General features: G+C 48.9%; 1 protein-coding gene across 1 annotated transcript in view; it reads left to right on the forward strand.

The window, feature by feature from the left end:
- The window catches only part of P3H3 (prolyl 3-hydroxylase 3), a 62,597-nt gene extending 50,665 nt beyond the window's left edge, over nt 1-11,932 (forward strand). Inside the window, exons 13-15 of the mRNA XM_089661717.1 lie at nt 142-217; nt 7,055-7,195; nt 11,559-11,932. Coding sequence (XP_089517843.1) covers nt 142-217; nt 7,055-7,195; nt 11,559-11,744 — 403 coding nt within the window. The 3' untranslated portion in view covers nt 11,745-11,932. The remainder of the gene's footprint in view (nt 1-141; nt 218-7,054; nt 7,196-11,558) is intronic.
- The last annotated feature ends 2,086 nt before the right edge of the window (nt 11,933-14,018 follow it).

Genomic DNA, 14,018 nt, shown 5'->3' on the forward strand with positions numbered 1-14,018 from the left:
CCCCCTAGATCCGGCCCTGCTATCTATCTGTAGGTGTGATCCTGTGCTGCCCACGCTAGATTGGCCGTATACTATATTGGTGGACGCAGTCAATTTTGACGTTGATAATGATCTGTTACAAATGTCTGATTTGTCCTGCAGTGGGATGCTTTACTTGAATGACGACTTTCAAGGAGGAGATCTCTTCTTTACGGAGCTGGATGGGACAACGGTCACGGTAAGGGAGAATCGAGTCCACTTTCAGATCCCGCCAGGCCATTCCTTAAACACCGGGCCTATTCTGACACTTCTCTCAGAAAATCTACATTTTTTTGCCAGTAAACAGGGGCGGACTGACAACTTATGGGGCCCCCGGGCAATAGGGGATCATGGGGCCCCTATGTCCTTGCCCACAGTCAAAGCACACCCAAAAAAGCCTATAAAAAGGTACCAGGGGCATTTCATGGGGCCCCCCACTGCCCCCGGGCCCTCGGGCAGTGCCTGCGTGCTCGAATGGTCAGTCTGCCCCTGCTAGTAAATTACCCCCAAACATATAATGTTTTTTTTTTAAAGCAGAGGCTTCAGAGAATAAAATGGTGGGTGTTGCGATTTTCTTTTTAAAGTCACGCGGTATTTGTACAGCAGTTTTTAAAACGCAATTTTTAAAAAAAAAAATAAATTTGAATGAATTTTAATTCACAAAAACACATGAAATACCAAATTGTTTGGCACTATATGAAAGACGATGTTATGTCGAGTAAATTGATACCAAACATGTCACACTTTTGATTGCGTTCGCCGGTGGAATGGTGGCAGACTTCGGTACCTAAAACCCCCATAGGGGACAATTTAAAAGCCTCTACAGGTTACCAGTTACGAATTACAGAGGAGGTCTGGCACAAAAGTGATTTCCCTCGCTCTGACATTCATGGCAATACCTCACGTGTGGTGGGATTGCTGTTTTACATATGTGCGAGTGTTCACATTTGCACCTGAGCACAGGGGGGGAATGGGGCTCTTTTTTAAAAAAAAAATATTTATTTTATTTTTTAAAAATTGTTTACACTGTTTCTTCAATTTTTAAGAAAGCACAGTGGCTAAATGGTTATCATTTCTGCCTGGCAGTACTAGAGTCGTTGGTTTGAATCCCAACCATGGCAGCACCTGCCTGCAGTTTGCATGTTCTCCCTGTGCCTATGTGTATTTCATCTGGGTACTCCGGTTTCCTCCCACACTCCAAAGACATGCTGGTAGGTTAATTGGCTCCTGTCTAAATTGTCCCTAGTATGTGTATGTGTGAATGTGAGTTAGGGACCTTAGATTGTACGCCCCTTGAGGGTTAGGGACCTTAGATTGTACGCCCCTTGAGGGTTAGGGACTGATGTGAATGTACAACATATATGTAAAGTGCTGCGTACATTGATGGCGCTATATAAGTACCTGAAATAAATGTAAAGAAAAGGCGTGCACAGGGGGTGTATTTACTACAAGGCAAACAAGGCATTTGCCTAGGGCGGCATTTTTCAGGGGGCAGCACCGCCCTCCAAAAGAAGGGATGTAAGAAGGGACACACGCAGCATGGGGACCAGTTGGGATCTGAGAGAGGCTGCGGGCTGCTTGATGGTGTATGCAGAGGCTGACTCTTGTTCCCGGGGATGTTCGGAGCTGTGAAGGTGAGTGTCTTATCTCTCACTGGGGTGGGGGGGTTGCCAGTGTATGGGGGGCTGTGGTAGTGGAAGGCTCTCTTGGGTGGGGGCTCGGGTGTTGTTGGTTGGTGTCAGGGTCTCTTCGTGGGGGGGGGGTGTTGGTCGGTGTCAGGGTCTCTTCGTGGGGGAGGGGGGGTGTTGGTTAATGTCAGGCTGTCTTCATGGGGAAGAGAGGTGTTGGTCGGTGTCAAGGTCTCTTCGTGGGGGAGGGGGGGTGTTGTCTGTGTCAGGGAGTCTTTGTGGGGGAGGGGGGTGTTGGTCATTGTCAGGGTCTCTTTGTGGGGGAAAGGGAGTGTTGGTCGGTGTCAGGGTCTCTTCGTGGGGGAGGGGGGTGTTGGTCAATGTCAGGCTCTCCTCGTGGGAAAGGGAGGTGTTGGTCGGTGTCAGGGTCCAGGGTCTCTTCGTGGGGGGGGGAGGTGTTGATGAATGTCAGGGTCTCTTCGTGGGGGGGGGGTGTTGGTCAATGTCAGGGTCTCTTCGTGGGGGGGGGTGTCGGTCAATGTCAGGCTCTCTTCGTGGGAAAGGGAGGTGTTGGTCAGTATCAGGGTCTCTTTGTGGGGGGGGGTTGGTCAATGTCAGGGTTTCTTCGTGGTGGGGGGGGGTGTTGATCGGTGTCAGGATTTCTTCGTGAGGGAGGGGGGGTGTTGGTTGGTGTAAGGGTCTCTTCGTGGGGGAGGGGGGTGTTGGTCAGTGTCAGGGTCTCTTCGTGGGGGGGGTGTTGGTCAATGTCAGGCTCTCTTTGTGGGGAAGGGAGGTGTTGGTCGGTGTCAGGGTCTCTTCGTGGGGGGGGGGGGGTGTTGGTCAATGTCAGGCTCTCTTTGTGGGGAAGGGAGGTGCTGGTCGGTGTCAGGGTCTCTTCGTGGGGGGGGGGGGGGTGTTGGTCAATGTCAGGCTCTCTTTGCGGGGAAGGGAGGTGTTGGTCGGTGTCAGGGTCTTTTGGTGGGGGAGGGGGGTGTTGGTTGGTGTCAGGGTCTCTTCGTGGGGAGGGGGGGTGTTGGTCAATGTCAGGCTCTCTTCATGGGAAAGGGAGGTGTTGGTCAGTGTCAGGGTCTCCTTGTGTGGGGGGGGGGGTTGGTCGGTGTCAGGGTCTCTTCGTGGGGGGGGGTGTTGGTCAATGTTAGGGTCTCTTTGTGGGGGAAGAGGGGGGGGGTGTTGGTCAATGTCAGGCTCTCTTCGTGGGAAAGGGAGGTGTTGGTCAGTGTCAGGGTCTCTTTGTGGGGGGGTTGGTCGGTATCAGGATTTCTTCGTGGTGGAGGGGGGAGGGTGTTGATCGGTGTCAGGATCTCTTCGTGAGGGAAGGGGGGTGTTGGTTGGTGTAAGGGTCTCTTTGTGGGGGAGGGGGGTGTTGGGCAATGTCAGGGTCTCTTTCTGGGGGAGAGGGGTGTTGGTCAATGTCATGGTCTCTTGGTGGGGGGGGTTGGTCAATGTCAGGCTCTCTTCGTGGGGGAGGGGGGGTGTTGGTCGGTGTCAGGGTCTCTTTTTGGGGAAGGAGGGGGTGTTGGTCGGTGTCAGGGTCTCTTCGTGGGGAAGGAGGGGGTGTTGGTCGGTGTCAGGGTCTCTTCGTGGGGAAGGGAGGTGTTGGTTGGTGTCAGGGTCTCTTCGTGGGGAAGGGGATTGTTGTTCAGTGTCAGGGTCTCTTCGTGGGGAAGGAGGGGGTGTTGGTCGGTGTCAGGGTCTCTTCTTGGGGAAGGAGGGGGTGTTGGTCGGTGTCAGGGTCTCTCCGTGGGGGATGGGGCAATTTTTGTATTGCCTAGGTCAGTACGAAACCTAAATACACCACTGGGGGAACATAAATTGTATTTTCACGGTTTGTGAGCATGTAATACCTCCTTATGGTCAGTAGGAGGCGCTATCTGCTTGTATTGGAATTCACTCAGCCCTTCAGCAGAATGTAGCAAAAAGTCCATTCCAGTCTCTGAATATTTGATGAAGTATTGATAACGACATCTCTTGAGTCCTCAGCTCTACTTGATATTTCCTAGGCATGTGGGGGATGGGGCGATCTGGTGTGAAAAAACAATATTTTACGGTTTGACTTTACAGCCCCGGAGTGGAGATCCAGAGCCCCGAGCAACATTCAGAACTGGGACACACGGCATTGGATCTTCACTCCTAGCATTGTATTAATAGAATAAAATGGTGGGCAGCACACTGGCTGAATAGTTAGCACTTCCGTCTGGCAGTACCAGGTTTGTCAATTCAAATCCCAACCAAAGCACCACTTGCCTGGAGTTTGCATGTTCTCCCTGTGCCTGCGTGGGTTTCCTCTGGGTACTCCACTTTCCTCCCACACACAAAAGACATGCTGGGAGGTGAATTGGCCCCTGTCTAAATTGTCCCTAGTATGTGTATGTATGAATGTGAGTTAGGGACCTTAGATTGTACGCCCCTTGAGGGTTAGGGACCTTAGATTGTACGCCCCTTGAGGGTTAGGGACCTTAGATTGTACGCCCCTTGAGGGTTAGGGACCTTAGATTGTATGCCCCTTGAGGGTTAGGGACCTTAGATTGTACGCCCCTTGAGGGTTAGGGACCTTAGATTGTACGCCCCTTGAGGGTTAGGGACCTTAGATTGTATGCCCCTTGAGGGTTAGGGACTGATGTGAATGTACAATATATATGTAGATCAGCACCATGGATAAGGGGACACCACCAATCCTCCTGCACGGGGCCCAGGCCAGCAGGGGGTGGGTGAATTGGATGTGGGCAGGGAGGGTGATTGGCATGGTGTGGGGGGGGGGGGCAATTATTGTAATCAATCACCAGTATGGCTATCTCTGCAGCATCTGAAAGCTGGCTTCTTCCCCTCTGCAGACAGAGCCATCTTCCACTAAGTGCCCATCATGCCGATCACCCTCCCTGTGCACATTTGATGCACCCAGCTGCCTGGGCCCCCACAGTGCTGGCTTCCCTCCTCTCCCTCCAGCAGCAAGCACACAGTAGGATACTTCAGGATGGAGAGTGGGAGAACGGTCCGATAAATCTGTTACGTCAACCAGCCCCTTCCATTGCTGAATGAACACAATGAGTGATCGGTACTGATCACTCACCGTGTTCATTCATAACTGAAGCATAGTAAACTGTGTTTTGTATTTTTTGTAGGTGACCCTGTCAGGTTGGCTATATGGGGCCCAGTGGTTTCTAACTGCAGCCCAGCCTGTAATAATAATAATAATAATAAAATGTTCCTCCAGCCGAAGCCATATGTAGATATGTTCTGTGCAATGCGGCAAAAACCAATGTTCCCAGGCTATGTTACCTGCAGATCGAATGTGTGCGCAAGGAGCAAATCCTGCCACTAGATGGCGCTGACTATAGTAGGAAATATATCTGCTCCTTGGCTCCATCTGGTGGCCATAATGGATGTTCTGTATTGAACTGCATCAGGTTAACCCCTTCCCGCCCGCCCTGGTGACCCTATAAACAGTTCGGGACGCCCAGGGGGTAGGAAGGATCAGCAATCATGTGACCGCCTTTCCAGTGGTCACATGATCAGAAGCCGATCGTTCGTTTGTACCAAGAGTTGTCTTTGACAGGCCATTGTCTGTGCCGGGAACACGCAGTGAGCATGCTCTGAGGCATCGGCTGCCCAGCGACGCATACGTGCAGCATGTGGGCGTTTCAAAGCTCATCCTTTTGACTCAGCACATATGTGTTGGGCGCTCTTAAAGGAATTAATATTGTTCTGTAGTATGCTGACATCTAGTGGTGGTTTTGGGCCAGTACAACTTGTTTACTATATGATTCTGGTTTCTTCCACTGTCAGCCCCTCCTGTTTAGTGCCAATTAGTTTTCCTTCAGTCGGTGCTAGCACTTCGGAGGGCTTCGGGCTAAGTCGTTGTCTTGTTACACTTCAGAAGACTGGAAAAAAAAAAGCATCCTCTGTGCTGGAAAAAGCTGAAAGTTACAGCGCATCCAGAAAGTATTCCCAGCGCTTAACTTTTGCCACATTGTGTTATGTTACAGCCTTACTCCAAAATGGATTCAATTCATTTTTTTCCTCAAAAAAAAATGATCAAGGTATTATTTTTTTATTTTAATTTAATTTTTAAATTTTATTTCTCTTTTTTTTTTTATTTACAAACAGTTATTTTTTTTTTCTCTATGCAAAGAGAGAGAAAGAGAAATACAATGTATCTCTCTCCTCCCTTTAGAGATAAAAAAAAACAAGGGGGGCGGGCTTCACAGTGACTGATCACTGTGATAGCTAATCACAGGCTATCACAGCTGGGGGCAGACTGACCATTCGGACACTCAGGTACTGCCCGAGGGCCCGGGGTCAGCTGGAGGCCTCATGAGATGCCCCTGGTACCTTTTCATAGGCTTTTTTGGGAGTGGTTTGAGTGTGGGTGAGGACACAGGGGCCCCATGAGTTGTCACAGTAATCATGTGACCCAGAATCGGGAGTCCCGGGTCCCAATCGTTAGAACGGGACCCGAGGCTCTCAGTGACACCCCAGTCTTTGTGCTTCCAGCAGAAAGACAGGTACACAAGCAGGGGCGGACTGACCATTTGGGAACTCGGGCACTGCCCGAGGGCCTTGGGTCAGTATGGTACCCCATGAGATGCCTCTGGTACCTTTCATAGGCTTTTTTGGGTGTGGTTTGCGTGGACACAGGGGCCCCATGATCCCCTATTGCCCGGGGGCCCCATGGGTTGTCTGTCCGCCCCTGTACACAAGTATGCAGCCCCGCGGGAAAAAAAAGCCCAGATCTGTGAGGTTGCAGATTTGTGTTACGTCGACGTTGAGGGGTTAATGTTTAAAAGGTCAATATTAAAATCAACTATGACATTATTCCGTGTGGAAACATTTGCGGTCAGACTTACTAAGATGGCTGCCGATCCGGACTCCGGCAACGTCGGCATGACGTCAGCACGTAAAGGCTCCACCCGACGCGTTTCGTGCACATGCACGTCCTCAGAGATGAATGCACATTCCTTCTAGATCGTAAGCTCTAACGAGCAGGGCCCTCTGATTCCTACTGTATGAACTTGTATTGTAAATGTACTGTTTGCCCTCATGGCTGCGCCAGGGGCAGACTGACAACTCATGGGGCCCCCGGGCAATAGGGGATAATGGGGCCCCTGTGTCCTCGCCCACACCCAAAAAAGACTATGAAAAATCCAATGAAAGGTACCAGGGGCATCTCATGGGGCCCCCTACTGACTCCGGGCCCTCGGGCAGTGCCCGAGTGCTCGAATGTTCAGTCCGCCCCTGGGCTGCACAAACTGTTGGCGCTGTATAAATCCTGTATAATAATAGAATAATAACAATTCCTAGTTCTCTTCTGCAGCTTTAATGAATGCACGTTGTTGCCAATAAACCAGTCCTGTTTCCTCTTCTGATTGGTGTCGCTCTTTCTGTGACAGGCGGTGGTCCGGCCTCAGTGCGGCCGCCTGGTGATGTACGGCTCCGGAGGAGAGAATGCCCATGGGGTGCGGGCAGTGACCGGGGGTAGACGGTGCGCCATCGCGCTGTGGTTCACGGAGTCAGCGGAACACGCAGAGCAGGTAACACTGGAAACAGATACAAGGAAACACCTTCCGATCCGTCTGACCTGTTCTGTTATCTGAAGATCTCCCTTTCCATCCTCAGAATTCTCTCTCTATGTAGATCCCTTTATTTATTGACAGGCTATTTTTCTCTTCTATTCTTCCTGGAAAGAATTGCTTCAGGGCCGGTTCACACTAGAAATGCAGTCCAGATGCGTTTTTGCATGCGTGTTTTTGGCGCGTTCCGGTGCGTTTTTGATGTGTGTTTTATGCATTCCAGTTCATTTTTTTTCTTTTTCTTCCATTTAAATAGGGACGTATGTGTTTCTGGTGCGTTCCAGTGCATTCCGGTGCGTTTTTTATGTGTTTTACTGCGTTCCAGTACAGTTCTGTGCAGAAAAAAATGCAGCCTATGCTACTTTTTTTTTTTTCTGCAACCGGAACGCACTGGAACTGCAAGCACTGATGTGAGCTATGACACTGATGACCATATCACTTACTTTCTGTGCGTTTTTGGATGCAGAAAAAATGCAACTGAAACACATGGAGTGTGAATCTGCCCTTAACCACTTCCCATCCGGCCGCTGTATATAAACGGACGGACGGTGGCAGTGCAGGGGCGGGTTGCCGTTCATAAACGGTGCCCGCCATTTTGGATTGTGGGTAAATGGTTAGCGCAGTGGCTAAATGGTTAGCACTTCCGCCTGGCAGTACTAGGTCGTTGGTTCGAATCCCAGCCACGGCACCACCTGCCTGGAGTTTGCATGTTCTCCCTGTGCCTGCGTGGGTTTCCCCCGGGTACTCTGGTTCAGGGGCGGACTGACAACTCATGGGCCCCCGGGCAATAGGGGATCATGGGGGCCCCGTGTCCTTGCCCAAACTCAAAAAAGCGTATGAAAAAGGTACCAGGGGCATCTCATGGGGCCCCCTACTGACCCCGGGCCCTCGGGCTGTGCCCGAGTTTCCAAATAGTCAGTCTGCCCCTGCTCTGGTTTCCTCCCACACTCCAAAGACATGCTGGTAGGTGAATTGGCTCCTGTCTAAATTGGCCCTAGTATGTGTATGTATGGATGTGAGTTATGGACCTTAGATTGTACGCTCCTCAGGGGCGGGGACTGATGTGAATGTACAATATATATGTAAAGTGCTGTGTAAATTGACGGCGCTATATAAGTACCTGAAATAATAATAAATAAATAAAAAATAATAAAATTCTCAAGCATTGGCATAGCCTTCACAATAAACATATCAGAACAATGACAGGGATTTATCATGATGGCCATGCAAATGCTTGAGAATTTTTAATAACGAGACCCCCAACCAGGAAATTACTGCATTACGGCCACTAGGTGGAGTTGAAGATAACAGGAAATAAACATATTATAAAAATTACAGGGATTTATTTCCTATCATCCTGACTGGGTTATTTCAGGAAAATACAACATTATGGCCACTAGATGGGGCTAACGATTATAGAAAGTAAATTTAGGGGATTATTTGTGAAGGCTGTGACACTTTCGTACATTTTTTTTTTTTTTTTATAAATATACCCCCCTATAGTGTTGCAAGCTGTAGATACGGAGACACACGCGAAGAGGGGTGCCATCTTGAATGAAGTTTATAATGGCCATTTTCCGCTCAGACAGTCGTGTTATTTTGCATCTTAGAAGGGCTTGCAGTAATTGTGCTCAGAGATGCGCGTGTTCCTGTGGTAGAGATAATTGGAGTCATTTACATAGCTGTGCTCAAGAAATTCTGGCTGGTGGTACAAAAGCTAAAAGCTCCAGAGATGGGGGAGGGGGTCAGTTCATATTTTGCTCCAGGGGATATTGCTGCCTGGATCTTCCGCAGGTGTCACTCACGGATAATGGCAGCGGCCCGCAGGTGTCACTCACAGATAATGGCAGCGGCCTTTCTGAGGGTCAGAGGTACACAAGAACTTGCATAAGTCAACACAAAAGATCTTCAACTGTCCCTTTTTAGGAGGCACCTCCCTTATTTTCTTTAACCTGTAAATTCCTTGGTTGGATTCTTGGGGAGGACTTGGAGTACAGTATAGGCTGAGGGTGCTCAGGAGAAATTATAAGTACAGAAGCCTGAACTTGTGCTAGCCATTCAGACCACGTTTCCTGGTGAGAAAACATGGAGCATGGTGCATGTATGGGAGGTCCACCCATTCATCGACCAGAGCCCTGAGTAGAAGCCAAAACATCTGGGTAAGGGGGAGCACCTAACTGTCTCCCCTTCCTCCCACAATGCAAAACTCAGGGTCAAGGACAGGAATTCTACCTGTGGCATTCCATAGAGACAGCTGTATTCCATGGAGGCAGGCGTGTCTTTGGCTCCTACAGTAGGGTTTCTCAACCAGCATTCCATGGAACCCTATGGTTCCTCCAGAGTTTGAGCAATGAGCAATCTTTGCCTCTCAGATAAGTTCCCACTGACACCATTGATCTTTTTAGTTACCTGTAAGGGGGTAATTCTTCTCAATGACCACAAGTGTAAGGAGCATTCTTCCCAGGGGTTCCCGGAGACTGGAAAGTTATTTTCAAGGGTTCCTTTGTGTTGAAAAGGTTGTCCTACAGTAATGATGGTGTCATGCTGGTGATCTTGACGCTTAGTATTAGAATTGCTAAGAGAAGGACTTCAGGTCTTCAGGAAATCGCTCCCTCACTTGCGAGGCCAGTGAGATATCACTCCCTTGCTGCCCTGTCCCTAGCAAGGGAGAGATGGTATTGCTCAGGCCCAGCAAGTAAGCGATCCTACAGAGGTATCTGGAAGGTTGTCCCATGTGACTTCAACTGGCAATGTTAGAGGGTTCTATAGCAAGGGTTTTGTGGAACCCTGGGGTTCCTTTAGAAGAGAGCAGTGGCAAATTGATATCCTGCCTACTCTGACCAACAATGTAAGGGGTCACTTCTACAATGAATACCAATGTCGGTGGTCACTTCTACACTGGTTACCAATGGAAGGGGTCACTTCTACACTGACCTTCAATTTAAGGAGTCACGTCTACACTGACCTCTGATGTAAGGGGACAATTCTACGCTGACCAAAGGTAGGGGGTCTATTCTACGCAGAGCAACAATGTAAGGGGTCACTTCTTCAATGAATACCAATGTTGGTGGTCACTTCTACACTGGCCACCAATGGAAGGGTTCATTTCTACATTAACCTTCGATTTAAGGGGTCACTTCTACACTGACCTTCGATTTAAGGGGTCACTTCTACACTGACCTCTGATGTAAGGGGACACTTCTACACTGACCTCTGATGTAAGGGGACACTTATATACTGACCAAAGGTAGGGGGTCTATTCTACACAGAGCAACAATGTAAGGGGTCACTTCTACAATGAATACCAATGTCGGTGGTCACTTCTACACTGGTCACCAATGGAAGGGGTCACTTCTACACTGACCTTAGATTTAAGGTATCACTTCTACACTGACTTCTGATGTAGGGGACAATTCTACACTGACCAAAGGTAGGGGGTCTATTCTACACAGAGCAACAATGTAAGGAGTCACTTCTACAATGGCCACCAATGGAAGGGGTCACTTCTACACTGGTCACCAATGGAAGGGGCCACTTCTACAATGACTACCAATGTCAGAGGCCACTTCTAGACTGGCCACCAATGTAAAGGGACACTTCTACATTGACCACAAATGGAAGAGGTCACTTGTAAACTGACCACCAATGAAAGAGGTCACTTCTACACTGGCCACCAATGTTAGTGGTCCCTTCTACACTGGCCACTAATATAAAAATGTATTTCTACACTGACCACCAATGTAAGTAAAAACTTCTACACTGACAGTCACTGTAGGAGATCACTTCTACACTGCCCATGTGACTCTGCAACTGACGATGTTAGAGGGTCTATAGCTACCTTTCTCAACCAGGGTTACGTGGAGTCCCAGGGTTCTTACAGAGGCTGCTAAGAGTTCCCAAACAAGAGAGCATGGCAAATTGACATCCTACCTATTCTGACCATCAATGTAATGGTTCACTTCTACAATGACCACCAGTGTAAGGGGACACTTCTACACTGGCCACCAATGTCAGTGGTCACTTCTACCTTGACTACCACTCTAAGGGGGCACTACAATTTTCACCGTCTGTGTTTCGTCTCTGACCAGTATTATTGGTTTGTGTCATAATTATTAAGTAGATAAAAACTCTGTACAACCTACTTATCCCGCTAATTTACTATGAGCTGAAGGTCTACTAAATTAATGGGGATTTCCTGAGACTTAAACTTTGACCTTTCTGTCTGAAGGACCTTGTTCTGGCACTGGCTGGTGCTATGGTTGCTAGCAAATGAGTATATCCTATATGGCAACACCACTTTTTCAACACCTCTTTCCTCCAACAGGAACGACATCAGGCAAAGATTCTGGTAAAAGGTGACACCAATTTGAAGGAGCAGAAAGAACAGGAAGAATCCAAGACAGCAAGACAGACCAGAAGGTCACGGACATCTTCAGACGATGATGAGCCTGAAAAGCCCTCTGGTCGGCAACAGAGGAGAACAGCTAGAAAAATTAAAGATGAACTTTGAGATTCAGTGCAAGAGACTGCAGAGTGCAGAGACTTTCCCGCAATAGCTTCCTGGGGCAGAATGGCAAGGGTTAATAGAGCCCTGGGCTGCAGATCGATGCTGGGATTATGGGTAATACGTGATGGAAAAGATGTTAAAGAAGAACTCCAGTCATCACAATTTATATATAAAATGACTCTATAGAGGAACCTGTTTTTAAAAACATGGGTGGAGAGGGCATGTTAAAGGGTTAGGGCCTCTTTAACATGGCTTGCACCTAAGTCATAAAAGCTTCGCTCCAGTTTTGGTACCGGTACCGACACATGTGCCAGATTCAGGTAATTCTTACTACCGCCACTTTTAGAATCCGTTGCTATGACTGTGACAGATTCTAAAAGAATCACCGCCAATCCGCAGATAAGCAAACCGGCGGTGATTAACACCAGCTCTGCATTGGCGCACAGAGAAACGCTGGTGCTCACAGTGGGGCATTTCACGCAAGGAAGCTGTAATGAAAATGGCAACTTACCACACAGGGCTCCATGGTTACCATGAAGCCGGCAGCCACTGGCGTCATAGCAACCTATGACTTGTCCCTGTCCCTATTCAGCTGCTGACCAACAGCTGAAAGAAAACAAAGGAGCAGCCCCCTCCTTATGTTTGCTTTCAGCTGCTGGCCAGGGAATCTCCTGGCCTATAGCTGGATGGAGGCAAGTCATTCATTGATATGACTGTGTCGGCTGTGCAGATGAATGGGGCTGGGGAGGAGTCATTGGTTGCTATGATGCCAGCAGCTGCCAGCTTCATAGCAACCAGGGAGCCTTGTGAGGGAAGCTGTGCACTTAGCAAGGGCAAGGGTAGGAGTAAGGACGCTCCGTCCCGCCCCCTTCCATGCAAGAGATTTACAGTATCTCACAGAAATGAGTCCCACCCTCACATTTTTGTGATAATTTGATTCTATGTTTTCAAGAGACAACACTGAAGAAATGACACTTTGCTACAATGTGACGTAGTCAGTGTACAGCTTGTATAACATGTAAATTTGCTGTTCCCTCAAAAATCACTCAACACACCGCCATTAATGTCTAAAGTGAGTCCACCCCTAAGTTACAAGGTCCACATTGGGCCCAATTAGCCATTTTCCCACCCCGGTGTCATGTGACTCGTTAGTGTTACAAGGTCTCAGGTGTGAATGGGGAGCAGGTGTGTTAAATTTGGTGTTATCGCTTTCTTACTTTCTCATACTGGTCACTGAAAGTTCAGCATGGCACCTCATGGCAAAGAACTCTCTGAGGATCTGAAAAAAAGAATTGTTGCTCTACATAAAGATGGCCGAGGCTATAAGAAGATCGCCAAGACCCTGAAACTGAGCTGCAGCACGGTGGCCAAGATCATACAGTGGTTTAACAGGACAGGTTCCACTCAGAACAGGCCTCACCATGGTCGACCAAAGAAGTTGCGTGGACGTGCTCAGCGTCATATCCAGAGGTTGTCTTTGGGGAATAGACGTATGAGTGCTGCCAGCATTGCTGCAGAGGTTGAAGGGGTGACGGGGGTCAGCCTGTCAGTGATCAGACCATACGCCACACACTGCATCAAACTGGTCTGCATGGCTGTCGTCCCAGAAGGAAGCCTCTTCTAAAGATGAAGCAAATGAAAGCCCGCCAACAGATTGTTGAAGACAAGCAGACTAAGGACATGGATTACTAGAACCATGTCCTGTGGTCTGATGAGACCAAGATAAACTGATTTGGTTCAGATGGTGTGAAGCGTGTGTGGTGGCAACCAGGTGAGGAGTACAAAGACAAGTGTGTCTTGCCTACAGTCAAGCATGGTGGTGGGAGTGTCATGGTCTGGGGCTGCATGAGTGCTGCCGGCACTGGGGGGCTACAGTTCATTGAGGGAACCATGAATGCCAACATGTACTGTGACATACTGAAGCAGAGCATGATCCCCTCCCTTCAGAGACTAGGCCGCAGGGCAGTATTCCAACATAACGACCCCAAACACACCTCCAAGACGACCACTGCCTTGCTAAAGAAGCTGAGGGTAAAGGTGATGGACTGGCCAAGCATGTCTCCAGACCTAAACCCTTTTGAGCATCTGTGGGGCATCCTCAAATGGAAGATGGAGGAGTGCAAGGTCTCTAATATCCACCAGCTCCCTGATGCCATCATGGAAGAGTGGAAGAGGACTCCAGGGGCAACCTGTGAAGCTCTGGTGACCTCCATGCCCAAGAGGGTTAAGGCAGTGCTGGAAATAATGGAGGCCACACAAAATATTGACACTTTGGGC

This window comes from Staurois parvus, unplaced genomic scaffold (genome assembly GCF_062004578.1).
Source record: "Staurois parvus isolate SC_StPar_1 unplaced genomic scaffold, SC_StPar_1.0 ptg001376l, whole genome shotgun sequence".
NCBI classification, from domain to species: Eukaryota; Metazoa; Chordata; class Amphibia; order Anura; family Ranidae; genus Staurois; species Staurois parvus.